General features: G+C 34.2%; 1 protein-coding gene across 1 annotated transcript in view; it reads right to left on the bottom strand.

The window, feature by feature from the left end:
- Window positions 1–13,330, bottom strand: part of thsd7aa (thrombospondin, type I, domain containing 7Aa) — a 67,186-nt gene that overhangs the window by 22,720 nt on the left and 31,136 nt on the right. The window contains exons 7-13 of the mRNA XM_042745485.1: window positions 12,024–12,218; window positions 6,713–6,953; window positions 5,111–5,226; window positions 4,043–4,175; window positions 3,640–3,743; window positions 2,470–2,664; window positions 1,108–1,374 (exon numbers count right to left, since the gene is read on the bottom strand). Of these exons, the coding sequence (XP_042601419.1) occupies window positions 1,108–1,374; window positions 2,470–2,664; window positions 3,640–3,743; window positions 4,043–4,175; window positions 5,111–5,226; window positions 6,713–6,953; window positions 12,024–12,218 (1,251 nt within the window). The remainder of the gene's footprint in view (window positions 1–1,107; window positions 1,375–2,469; window positions 2,665–3,639; window positions 3,744–4,042; window positions 4,176–5,110; window positions 5,227–6,712; window positions 6,954–12,023; window positions 12,219–13,330) is intronic.

The raw sequence follows: 13,330 nt of genomic DNA, 5'->3' as shown, positions 1-13,330 counted from the left end.
ACATAAATGCTTTAGTCGAGCATCACGTAAATAAACTTAAATTAAAATAGATTTTTCATTTCTAATGGTACTAATATTAGTACTAATATTTAAACATTTATAAATCAAGATATATTTACATTAGAAGCAAAATGACATAATATATTACTGTATCTTGTTGGGCAAAAAGCGAGTTTATGAAACAAGAAAAAAATGGGAGCTCAACAATGGGGTAAGCAAAATGTAATTAATTAAAAGGGAAACAAGATTTGTTTTTCTCTTTGTGTAAGCAAAAACTAAATTTTCATTTAAGAAAACAAGACTTGATAAATTAAGAAGAAAATGAGATAAAAAAGACAAATACTCAGAGAATAATTTTTCACTGTTCATATTTTGAAAAATCCTTCATGCACGGACTGCATTTTAAATAATAAGATTTCAGTTTAAGCTAATTGTTTTATATACACACACAATCTTTCTTTATAAAAAAATATTTTCTACTATCCATATTAGTATATAAAAGGTGAATATTTGGTTAAATTGTGCACTCATATTTATTGTTATTTTCGTAAAAATAGTTTAATTTTAAGAGGTATTTGATTACTATTTTGAAAATGTTTAGTATAAATAAAATATATATATATATAAATAAAATATATATATATTATATATATATATATATATATATATATATATATATATATATATATATATATTTTTTTATACTAAACATTTTCAAAATAGTAATCAAATAATACAACAAAAATAGTACTTTATATATATATATATATATATATATTTATATATATATATATATATATATATATATATATATAAAGTACTATTTTTGTTGTATTATTATTTGGTGTAAAAAGAAGTTGAGCAAAATAAATGAACATAAGAAAATATTGCCTAAATTTACAAGATGATATTTTTGTCAAAACAAACAAACAAATAAATAAAACAAAAATCTGTACAAACATTAACACTCTTCTTGACAAAGTATAACACTGAAGTCCCAATCTATGACGTGAGAGGGACAATCTGTTTGTGTGACCAATGGCAGATAGGGAAGTAAATGAATCTTTATTTTTACAAGGATTGCTACACCTGGACTTTTTCACCCACCGTGACTGTTGCAGCGTGACGTCTCCACGAGGCGGTTGTCCTGGTCATAGCACACCATGGCTTGAAACCGGTAACCCTGGCCACACTCCTTGATATCACCTTGCACTTTCATACCCAGAAGGCCCTCTACTCGCCCACCCTCGGGCAGGATGCAGTCGGACCAGTTCCCCACGGGCTGGGCATTGTACTTGTTGCAGGGGCAGTACTGGGTTTCGCTCAGAGGATACATCTGTGTGTTTTTACATTGTTCTCTCTTTTTGCTTTTACCTAAAATCACACAAACATACAGCATTTCAAGATGTTAGATCAAAAGTCATAAGATCATGTTATCCATTTAAATATGCTTTCATGATCAGGGAAATAAATCTTTTGTAATAATACGATATGGAATGCACTGCCAACAGAATGATCCTGTAATAGTATCTTACTCCTTTGCTCAAAACACACTGATCTAGTAATTATGAGTAAGTAGACTTATCCAAATTGAAAGACCTATTGCACTAATCGTATTTAATCCTTTTGCAAAGTTGCTTGACTTACAGCAGGTCTTCCAAAGGGCAAATAGGTCTTTGGCACACACATTGTATTTTGTTAACCTCTAAATAACTGACTAAGCTTCTCATGGCACATTATACTAAAGGTTAAACCATATTTGTGGCTCAGCTGAGGTACAGGCATATGCATCTTACAAAAAAAATAGATGATTTTGCTTCTCATGGGATTTTATTTTGTAGATTAAACAATTTTACTGAGAAAATTTATCAAAATATTCAAAATTCACAATTATGTTTTTAGCAATTACAGGACTAAATCTGCATGTAGTTCTGTGACAGAAGCATTTTTTTATGCTTTCATTTTTCTCCCTTTTATATTAAAAACAAACAAACAAATAAATAAATAAACACACACACACATGCACATGCACATGTATACACATACATATTTGTGATAATATTTTAAGAATTTGCTTTGGCTTTAATACAATAGCTATACAAAAGCCAATTTAAGAAACATATTAAATTTATAATATTTGCAATTGTGTTTTACAGTTTTAAAGTTTATTAGAGAATTAGATGAGCAAATTAGAATGTTTTATTGATTTTTGAGTGATAATGTGGAAATTTAGGCTTTTCAGTTTTAGGAATAAATTACATTTTAAAATATATTTTTTAAATTATAAATGCATGTATAAAATACTATTACATATATTTATAAGTATATAATATATTTACAGTGTTGTAAATGATGATAATGCATCTGAAGGAATCATATAGCAAATGGAAAGACGTAGGTGAGAAGAGCCTTTTTGCTGACTTGGCATCAGGAAGTCTTAAGAATTAGACTCGCTGATCCAGCACTTACCAACAAGAGTCCTTTTCCTAGTTCGGACATCCACACAATCTGCGGTGCAGGATGAGAATTTGGACCAGGTAGTCAGCTGGCAGTCATCCTGACATGGAAGCTGGCAGGACTGAGTGAGTTGAGGCATAGGACCTGCAAATTTAAGACAGGCTGCGACGTCTGCAGGTCCACCATCCAACTTTTTACACGAAACGGCTGAGGGAGAAAAGAAGAAAGAGATCATAAACCAACTGTACTACCAGAAAAAGAAACAAAACTAAAAAGGAGAACGAGATAATAAAAAATTTTTTTTACTTGATAAAGTAAATAGAATTAAAATGTGAGCTATTATGAGGTTTTAATTTAATTATGCTATGCATCTTGTGATGGATTACAAGAGAGGGCAGTTAAATGCCTATTGACTCAAGCAGCCGGACGGATCCAGATTTCTATCATTGAATGAGGGTGAAAGCTATTGTATTGGATTTCTTTTTCAGACATGCCAGTGCATTGAGAGATCCTATTACAGGTAATGCTTTTTAATGCGAGCAGTGCTGAGAAGTTGATATTTAAAGAAGCTTTTTGCAGTACTTTATGTGATTTTTAGAACAACCTGCAGACTTGTCTTTTTCTTTCACTTAAAGGCCAAAATATGTTTACACCATCCATTTTTATAAGAAATATACTGCATTTCTCTTTTAGTATTGTTTAAATTTTAACCCTAGTTAAAGGCTCCCACATAAAAATGCTTTTATGTCAGTGGTACCTTCCATATACAGTGAATGCATCCCTATCAGCTATATAGCAGCAAAATCCACTGTCTCCAGGCGTATATAACACAAGTCTCTCATCTTTCATTTTCAGACATGTTTTTCAATCACACCACACTAATGGCCTGAATTTGAACCCTGAAAGGGTTTACTGGTAAGAGTCAGAGTGACTGCTTCAGACAGCTTCCTGAATCTCTTATAGAACATTTCATTTAAATCCAGAAGCGTTCACACAACCCTTTGATGGTAACACTCAGTCACAGATCGAATTACTACTAATCTCATGCATTTACCACACGCTTACCCATCTCCCCAGCTTCAATGTGAAACATTGCTACAAGCACCTACAAAGTTTTAGTGACATTGAAAGATGTTGCACCTTAGTAGTCATTTTAGGTTGATGTTGAGGGTTTTTCTGTACCTCTAGCCTGTAGTCCTGGTCCACAAGTCTCTTGTGCTCCAGGACTGTCCTGACGAATGGTCCAGGGCACCAGCTGACACCTGCGCCACTTGTGGGTTTTCCACCAGGTTGATGTTGAGGGTGTATATAATGCAATTTATGCATAGAGTGTGTTTATATACTGTGTGTGTGTATATAGTATATATATATATATATTTATATATATATATATATATATATATACACACACTCACACTCTCTCTCTCACACACACACACATACACACACAATGTATAGGTATACACACACATTTTTTCTTTTTTTATTACATTATTATATTATTACATTTACAATTTATATAATTTTATTGTAGACTGATATTATGAAATGTAGAACTATAATTTCAAAGAGGTATTCTGTTCACCTGTAGCCTGGACAAACAGATGAGGCATCACATTCCTTCTCCTGGAAGAGCACTTCTGGACAGTCTTGGCCCCCGTTAGCTGGAAGCTGAATGATAATGCGTTTCCTTGATTGCTTCTTTTTGATGACACCACCTGGATACACACAAGAGGACGGACAGAAAATATGAAACTGTCATGAATAAATATAGAAAATCTTGCAAAAACGTCATTCATGTTCACAAATCTAATCATTACACAAGTCTCTGTAAGACTGTGCTGTGTTTAACAAGGTTTTCAGCCACTCCTAAGCACTTTATATCTCTGAAAATGGTATTACATCACAACTACCATCTGCTTTGTGGCTTAATGATTTCCATATTAAGTACAATTGAGAAATGAAATAATGATAATAAGGCCACAATTCTTAGATTTTATTTATAATAAACTGAAGTTCTCCACAGGGTGAAGGCATCTATTAATATGTGCATCTGATTCTGTGTTCTTTTTATAGCGTTTTCACACTGTTCTTCCACAAAGCACAAACTTTGAGACTGATTCTCTTTGTAAAAAATGTAAAAGTTAGTAAAAATCACATACAGAAAATATTTACTGTAAATGTAACAAGTGCTACAAAGAAGAAAATAAATGTGGCGGTGGAAGTTATGATCTGTTTTGTGTTAAGTATAAAGTGTCAAGCAGATGGTCTTTAATAAGACAATATTTTATACAAAACACACTGGAGTGTGATATTCAACGAGAAAAAAAAAATGTTTTAACAAGAAATGCAATGCTTATTTGCTCCATATAACAAATAGCTCAGATACTGGCAGCTTGTTTTAATATTTGTTCTGGTTCCTATAGGCCGAGTTGCCAAGCAACAATTCCTCTTTATGGTGTTGATAGCGTGCGATTGTGTTTAACAAATAGTTTGTTTTTTATGGTTTTTGTTGGGTTGGTTTGTGTGAACAATATTTATTAATTATATGTATTGATGTCATTAAAACATTTTTCTATTTTACTTTAGTTCAAGAGATGCATCAGAAGCTTTACAGTATATGTAAGTTTCATAAGGGTGTGTTAAAAAGTACCTGTCTGGCAGGTGGAAGGGCAGGGTGTCCAATCACTGTACGGAGTGACAATGCAGTCTCTCTTGCAGGGCAAAAGACACGGTCTTACAGTATCTGGACGCAGACTCTCTGGGCACCTATAAAAACATATAAAGACAGTAAAACAGCATGTACAGATGCTCAGATTTTCATGAAGCTTAAAGCTAAAGGGAAACAAACCAAATACTAAACATTCTAACATTCTGAAAATAATGTTCTTTGTTTTTTTTTTTTATTATTTTTTAACTTTTCTTTCTATGCTGATAATAATATTTAATAAAAAAAATAAAATTAATATATATAAAATAAAATAAAATAAATATATATATAAATATAAATATATAATGATAATAATCTGATAATATTGAAAAAATAAAATAAAATAAAATAAAATAAAATAAAATAAAATAAAATATTTTTTTTTAATTAATTTAATTAATACTTGTATCCATCAATAATGCATTAAATTGATCAAAATGACAGTAAAGACAATTATAATTTTCCAAAAGATTTTTATATCAAAGTTTTTTTTTTTGATGTTTCTATTAATCAAAAAATGTATTGTCGTTTCCACAAAAATATTAAGCAGCACAACATTGATAATAATAAGCAATATTACTTGAGCAGCAAATCAGCCTATTAATGATTTCTGAAGGATCATGTAACACTGAAGACTGGAGTAATGAATGGTGAAAATTCATGCTTTGCCATCGGCAAGAATAAATATCATTTCAAAATATTTTCCATTTTTAATTTTTAATTTTAAGTTGTCATATTTCAAAATACTTTACTGTATTTTTAGTAAATAAATGCAGGCTTGAAGATGAAGTTTTTTCAAATCCATAAAGAAAAAAATATTTTGAACAGTAATGTATTCATAAATAGCAGAATGCAAATATGATTTCACCCTCAAATAACACATTTTCATCTTCATTATATGTCTCTGCATATACTACACTTCTTTCTCCTTCCTCTCTCTGTCCCCGCATCATTCTGATATGCTTGCTTCTTTCACATGAAATCCCATAACGATCAGCATGCAGCTCACGTGTGCATATCTGCCTGTGTATATGAATGTGTAGATCAGTGGGTAAAGCCCAGCACATGAATAAACCTGGGAAGAAAGCGGGACTCATTTCCATTGCCAGCATGGGATCCCTGAGCTACACACCCTGTTTCCACAGCCACTGACAGAATAATGCCACTATTAAACTGAATAAATAAACAGATCATTTATTTTCCCAGTAGACGCCTTCGGGGAAAGACCAGATTCAGATACTTAAACTACCGGCTGAGAGCTCATCAACTTAAAGTCTCTATATGTCAATAAAAATATGGCTTCGGGGATTGTTCAGTTTCTTATACAACTTAAGGTAATGGATGAAATCAGGGCTGTCTGTGACCCGCATGAAGACATTGAAAGGAAACATATATTGTTGAGACAAGACAATGAATAGAGGTAATTAGAAAAATATGAGAATCTAATTATATCTTAAAACCTACTTCTAATAGTCTTTGTCCTGCCTAAATGAAATGCATGCCATTTATAGGGCAATTTATAGGAACACATTTTTTTTAGGTTGCTTTTTGGGTGGATTGTGGCGGACATTGATGAGTTTACGAGTGTGTTTTCGAGTTTGGATGAATGCCTCATTAGTGCCGACTCCTGCTCCTGTGCGGCTGAGCGAGCTGTTGGCAGACGGAACGGAGGTGTCCTCTATGCACTGACCCCAGGGCCCCGTCTGCCAGTGGTACACAGTGCAGGGATGATCATTGCAGTTGCGGACCTCTTGCAAGGAGCTGCTGTTGGGGCACTGACCTCCACCTAAAAGATAAAAAGGGTTATGAAAGGTTGTTACAATAATGGGTAAATCATAAATCCAAACTGTAAAAATACATTTGTTAAATACTGGGTAAATCATAAACCCAAAAAAACAACAACAAAACATCTGCATATCTGTAATTTAAAGCATGGGAAGTTAGCATATATAATAAATATTACAAACACAGTTTCAGTCCTGGCTTGTAATTGGTTAATATAACATTCCAGTTGTGCTAAAAACCAAATTCAAAACAATTTCAACAGTTTGTGACACCTACTCACCATATCCCTGTCATCTTCCATAGCAGATCATTATTTTTGTGGCATAACAATATACTACTATGCCAGATCTATGTCTATTTTCTAGCAGAAAAATGCAACTTAATGAATTTGCAAAATAAAGTAATATTTCAAAATATTGAAGCCTGTTTCCACCACATAAGAATCACAAGTAATTCACACAACTCCAGTCCATCTGGAAGTATGTCCAAACCGTGTATTTATCTGAAAAAAAATAAATAAATAAATAAATTCCATCATTAAGGTGTTTTAACTTTAAACAGTCACGTCTGGTCCATAATCCATAATAATGCTTCCTCCAGTGAAAAAGTCCATCCCCTGTTGTCCTCTCACATTAAAATCCACTAACAAATTTGTTTAGAACTGTTTGGACAGTAAGCGTTGTTTGATTTGTACATATTTCTCTCTTGATTCAGATTAGATTATTGATATAGGACTTGCTTTATAGCTGTAAACAACTCTTTAAAGTTAAAAATGTCTTAATGATGGATTTGTTTCTTACAAACATGCAGCCTTTCACTTCACAAGACAATAATTGATAGACTGGATATGTGTGGATTACTGTGCTGTTTTTATCAGCCGTTTAGACACCCATTCACTGCAGAGGATTGGTGAGCAAGTGATTTAATGCTAAATTTCTCCAGATCTGTTTTGATGAAGAAACTACATTTTTTTTTTTACATCTTGAATGGCCTTAAGGGATAGGTCACCTTCTGTTGCAGGTCTCCATTGACTTGCATAGTGTTTCCCCATACTATGGAAGTCAATGGGGTCCAGCAACTGAAGGTGAACTATCCCTTAAGGGTGAATACATTTTCTGGAAATTTTCATTTTTGGGTGAATTATTCCTTTAAATGACTACCTTAATATAATTGAGAAGTACATATTACATCTAGAAACTGCACAATGTGAGTTTTACAAATAATACTGATTCAAATAATACCATACTCATTGTGGGGGACAAGATCCAAACTCCTTCCCCACACCCCCAATATAGAGAAAAAAATAATTTAAATATAATAATATATATAAATATATATATATATATATATATATATATATATATATATATATATATATTTATTTATTTATGAAATATGAGCTGAGTGCAATGCATGAGGCTACTACAAAAATGACTGTTAAAATAAGAGCTTCTCCTAGATTTATTAGCCAGGCTTTGCTTGGTTTTCATTACAACCTGCAGTCACACACAAAGCATCAGAGTCCCCACGGAGCGGTCAGCCATTATCTCAATGGTGCGCATTAACAACCGCACACTGATCAATGAGAAAATGGTAAATCGGTGAATGAGAAAAATGGACAAACCATGTATCAAGCAGTGCTCCTTGTTCAAGAGCACCAAAAATAATGAATAATTGACTCATCCTTTGTAGCAATGCAGAACACAGTCCTTCAGTATCTAATTTATTAAAAAGTTATCGACTATTATCACACACTTCATTAGACATGTGAGAACCATTAGAAAGCACTTGCCATGAGCAGCACAGCCACAATAATGGCCCTGAAAGCGAGAAAAAATTCTTCACAGTTAAAAGGAGGGTTATTTGACTTCCAAAGGGTCTTACAGTGGTTCAGGGCATGCCAGGGCAATGCATTAGCAGAGCTTCAAAAAGCTGCAGCAGAATCACATTGTTTCAGATGGGGATTAACACTCCCTTTAGTTATTTATTGACCTGTGACTCTGATGAAGGCTAATCCTTTGTACAATTACAAAAGTTTATTCTGTGCTCAGAGTAGTTTAATTTTATTGGTGAATATTTGTTTGTTTAATTGCTAAGGTTAGTACTGGAGCTGATGAGATTAATATTTAGTGTTAATTTTCTCTTGATGTAGGACACAGTGATGTCTGCATGAAGTGGTGCATTTGAAATCGTCAAGCCCTCCACTTAGAAATAGCAAATATGTGTTACATATCTGACCATGCATTAAAATGTAAAACCATAAATATTTTGACAATCCATTAAAATTTTATCCTTTTTGTATACACTGGGCTGACAATAATGAAAGAAGTTTTCCAGAGCCCTGAACAAGGGTCAGTGACTGGTTTATCAAATTAATTAGTTAAGGACTTTCACTGTAAATATTGTTCCAAAACAGTTTAACATTCTTTTACAATTCATTCATTTCTTAAATTAAAACTGGGCTGTAAATAGAATTAAATAATCATGATTAATCTCATTTTGTCTTTAAAAAGCAAATTTGAAAAATGTGTTAATATTTGCATCAGACATCTTAAATTAATATTAATAACTTGAACGGAAATTCTTCCCCCTCCATTTTAAATTTTCATTAGGTGACCACAGTTTGAAAACCTCTGTTCTAGGAGGCCCTCACTGCCTACAAACTTAATAGACTAAAATGAGGCAACTGGAAATTTCTGCTCATTCTGAGACAGCTAGGTCCTACTCTGAGGGGCTTAGCTACATGGACAGCAAATGACCAATGCTTCATGCTATTCTCTCAATCACCTCACAAAGAGGCAGATGGCAAGCAGAACAGGATCTACTAAACTTCATGCTACTGTCAGCACACCTGCTTTCTCAGACGCTTGTCATCAATTTGGTCCACCGTCTCCTGAATCATTTGAAGGCTAATAATCCGAGCAGCATGTAGCTAGCATGATTCACCACAGGGCAGAAAGCATCATTTCAACATATGTGGTATCACATTGGTGCTAAAACTGTAATATATAAAGCAACCGCACTCCACATATGTACTGAACATACTACCTTTGATTCTGGTATTAGCATGACTGTAAAGTTATGTGATGTTAAAGCAAACCAAGGCGATTTGCTCTCAGTCAGCAGTGCAAGTTCTGTTCCCTCAAGCTGCATATTTGTGGAAATGGATTTCTGGTGGGTGAGTGGTGGAGGGAAGGAAGAGGTTTTAGCCCAAAGCAACCACTTATCCATCTGTATATTACACATCAGATACACACTTACAGTCTGTGCTCACCTGAGGTTTGAATCACTTAACGCTCCGAGACCTTCATTACCTTGTGATGTTTTTTTTTTTACCTTGTGAAGTCTGCTCACATGGAAGAACGTTAATCTAACATAAGGGGGTAAGTGCAGTAATATATTCGCAATCTGCTCATGTCTACTTGAACATCATGTCTACTTGAGCATACAAATTCACATAAGCAGAAAAAAAGGTGCTCACTGATTATATAAAAAAAAAAAAAAAAAAAAAAAACAGGAATCTTTGTAAAGACTTGCAAAACAGTCTAGTTTTGGACTAAGGGCTTTAATGCTAAATACTTTTAGCAGCATGATTCTCTGAAGAAAAGAAAGCATACATGCAGGGCATCAAGTAATGCAATGCCTTGCTGAACCACAAAAAAAAAAAAAAAAAAAAAAAACCTGGATTGAGCAAGATAAAAAATGGGCTTCAATTTAGGCAATGCTACCTGCTTATAAAATTGCTGAATATAATTATTTTGAATGTTAAACATAAACATATTCTCAGTAAAGATAAACATAAACATATTCTCATTTCATTAAAGAATCATTGTTTTAAACAATGTTTTTAAGATTAATTTTTAAAAAAGCTTCTTGAGCATAAAATCTGCATATTAGAAGGAGACCTTAAAAAAAAAAAAAATCATACTAACCCCACAGTTTTGAATGGTAGTACAGTATATGTTCTCAGTCTCATGAACTCCAGACACTTTATTTTCAATGTCCGTAATAATATATTATTGACGAATAGTATATAGCCCCTTTCACACTGCACGTTGGACCCGGAAAATTGCCGGAACATTGCCGGGTCGCCTTCTGTGTGAACGCAAACACGTCCCGGGATTGATTCCGGGTCGGGGACCTAGTAACATTGTTGGGTTCAGTCCCAGTGCTGTGCCCAATTTTGACCCCCTGCCAAATTATTACCCCCTCGTTTAAATCGCTACCTGATTGCCTAATCCTAACCCCACCCCTAATCCTAACCCCTCCCCCAAACCTACTCCTAAATCTACCAATACTAGGGGGGTAATAATCTAGCAGGTGGTCAGAATTGGGCACAACACCGGAACGAGCGCTGTGTGAACAAAAACCAGAACTAATGCAGTGTCGTAGTGATGACGCACGTTATCGCGCGACTCTTTTAGCGTGTTTTGAAGGCAGATCAACGTTCACGATGAAACAAATATGTGCAAACTGTAACGAAGCAGAGATCAGTTAAAGTTAGTTCCTCACTTTCTGCGCTGAAGCTGAGATTGTTCGCCAGCTTAAGTGAAAGTTAACATGCCTAGCGTTTTCGACTCGTACATTACACTTCACACCTTGATATCACGTGTCTTCACGGGTTGTGTGTGAATGCACACACATATTCCGGGTAATCACTGGCAGTGTGAAAGGGGCAAAATCTAGCGACCTGGGAACAATTGGCGGGACACATTACCCAAGTATTTTCCGGAATCGCAGTGTGAAAGGGGCTTATGTTTTTTAATTGATTATTATGAACTATGAATATTATTATCATTCATTCATTTTAACTTCTCACTATTAATACAACAGGAGCCAGTCATATCATACAAATGTGTAATTAAATTGATTCAGATGTTAAAAAAGATCTTTGATACTCATAAGATTAATAAACAAGACTTCAAGTAGTGTTTGTTTGTGAACAGGCTATGCAGCAAAATAGTAAGGTGCATCATTGTTCAGCTCAGTGGAAATCCAGGTCTCAGCTCAATCCAAGTGGTTTTGTTGTTATGTGAGTTTTTTGGTTGTTTGATTATAGTAAAAACCCTACCATCCCCAGCATTGTAGGCCAGAATGGAGCGTGATCTGGTCTGCTTGCCCTCTGAGTTCTTCCCTGAGCAGGTATTGGAGCACAGAGACCATGAAGTCCAGGGACTGAGCACACAGTCTTTGGGGCAGGGCACCTCACACAGCACAGGCATGGGAAGAATGGCATCCCGGCACAGCTGCCTGTCCACGTATTCACCTGAGAGGCACAGCTGCCTGTCCACGTATTATAATGAGTGAGTGGGCAACTATTGTCATGTTGTATTGTCAAGTCTTTAATTGTGTCCTTTTTTAATAATGACCCATTGCTAATTTCTAGCATAAAAATCTCCAAGGACAAGGGTAAATTGCATACAGAAGCCTTTTGCATAGTTATGGCATGCATTTAGCCCAAAAGTTTAAGAGTAGAAAGTAGTTGTGTAGAGTTTTTTGTTCTTCTTTAATGTGATTTTTGGATTTATATTTTAGTTTAATATTTGATTTTACAGCTGTGCACCCAAGAGGGACGCTGATCCGGCGATGTTTGCAATCACACAATCACATGTAATTATACGTAAATGCTGTCCAAGAAAAACAGCCAATGCAGCAACTGCAGCTAAATAACATGTATCTCGTGACATGTTTTTAGTGTATAACATTTAACTTAAATCTTTACTGTATGTCTTATACATGAAAGGATCAATATTGTTTTTACATTTTAAATGAGTTTAATTGTTTTAATAGAAACAAACTAGCAAAAATAAAAGCAAAAATAAAACATAAAAAAGAAAATCAAAACCAAAAGAACTTTGTGCATAAAATAAAGCAAAAGAATTTGTGCTATATAATAAACTTTGACTTTTGACTTCCAAACCATAAAAAGCAAAACAAATCAATGCAAAAAGAAAATCAAACAATCAAAACAAAGTAAAACAAGACAAGACAAAACAACAAAATTTAATTTTATTTTGCTCGTAGTGTTAATGTGATAGATTTTGGTTTTTGACACCTATGTGGACTTTTTGACTGTGCACCAGTGTATGTATTTATCGTTGATCCCCACCCCTGCAAAAAAAAGCCCAAATTGACAGAAAACCCACTGAGTCAGATGACACTTTGGGACCCCATGGGACACAACAGATCTATTCTCATCAGCACCAGACAACAGGAATCAATAATTGAGAGAAGAGGGGAGGCACTAGGGAACAATGAGGAGTGGTTGAAATTGGGGGTGTGAAAGAATTAGATTTCCACCACACCGCTGGTGTTTATACACAGCATTACACGTAAAAAAAAAAAAAATAAATAAATAAAAATAAAAATCATTACAGT

Source organism: Cyprinus carpio, chromosome B19, assembly GCF_018340385.1.
Source record: "Cyprinus carpio isolate SPL01 chromosome B19, ASM1834038v1, whole genome shotgun sequence".
Classification (NCBI taxonomy): Eukaryota; Metazoa; Chordata; class Actinopteri; order Cypriniformes; family Cyprinidae; genus Cyprinus; species Cyprinus carpio.
This window is presented reverse-complemented; position numbering and strand designations above follow the sequence as displayed.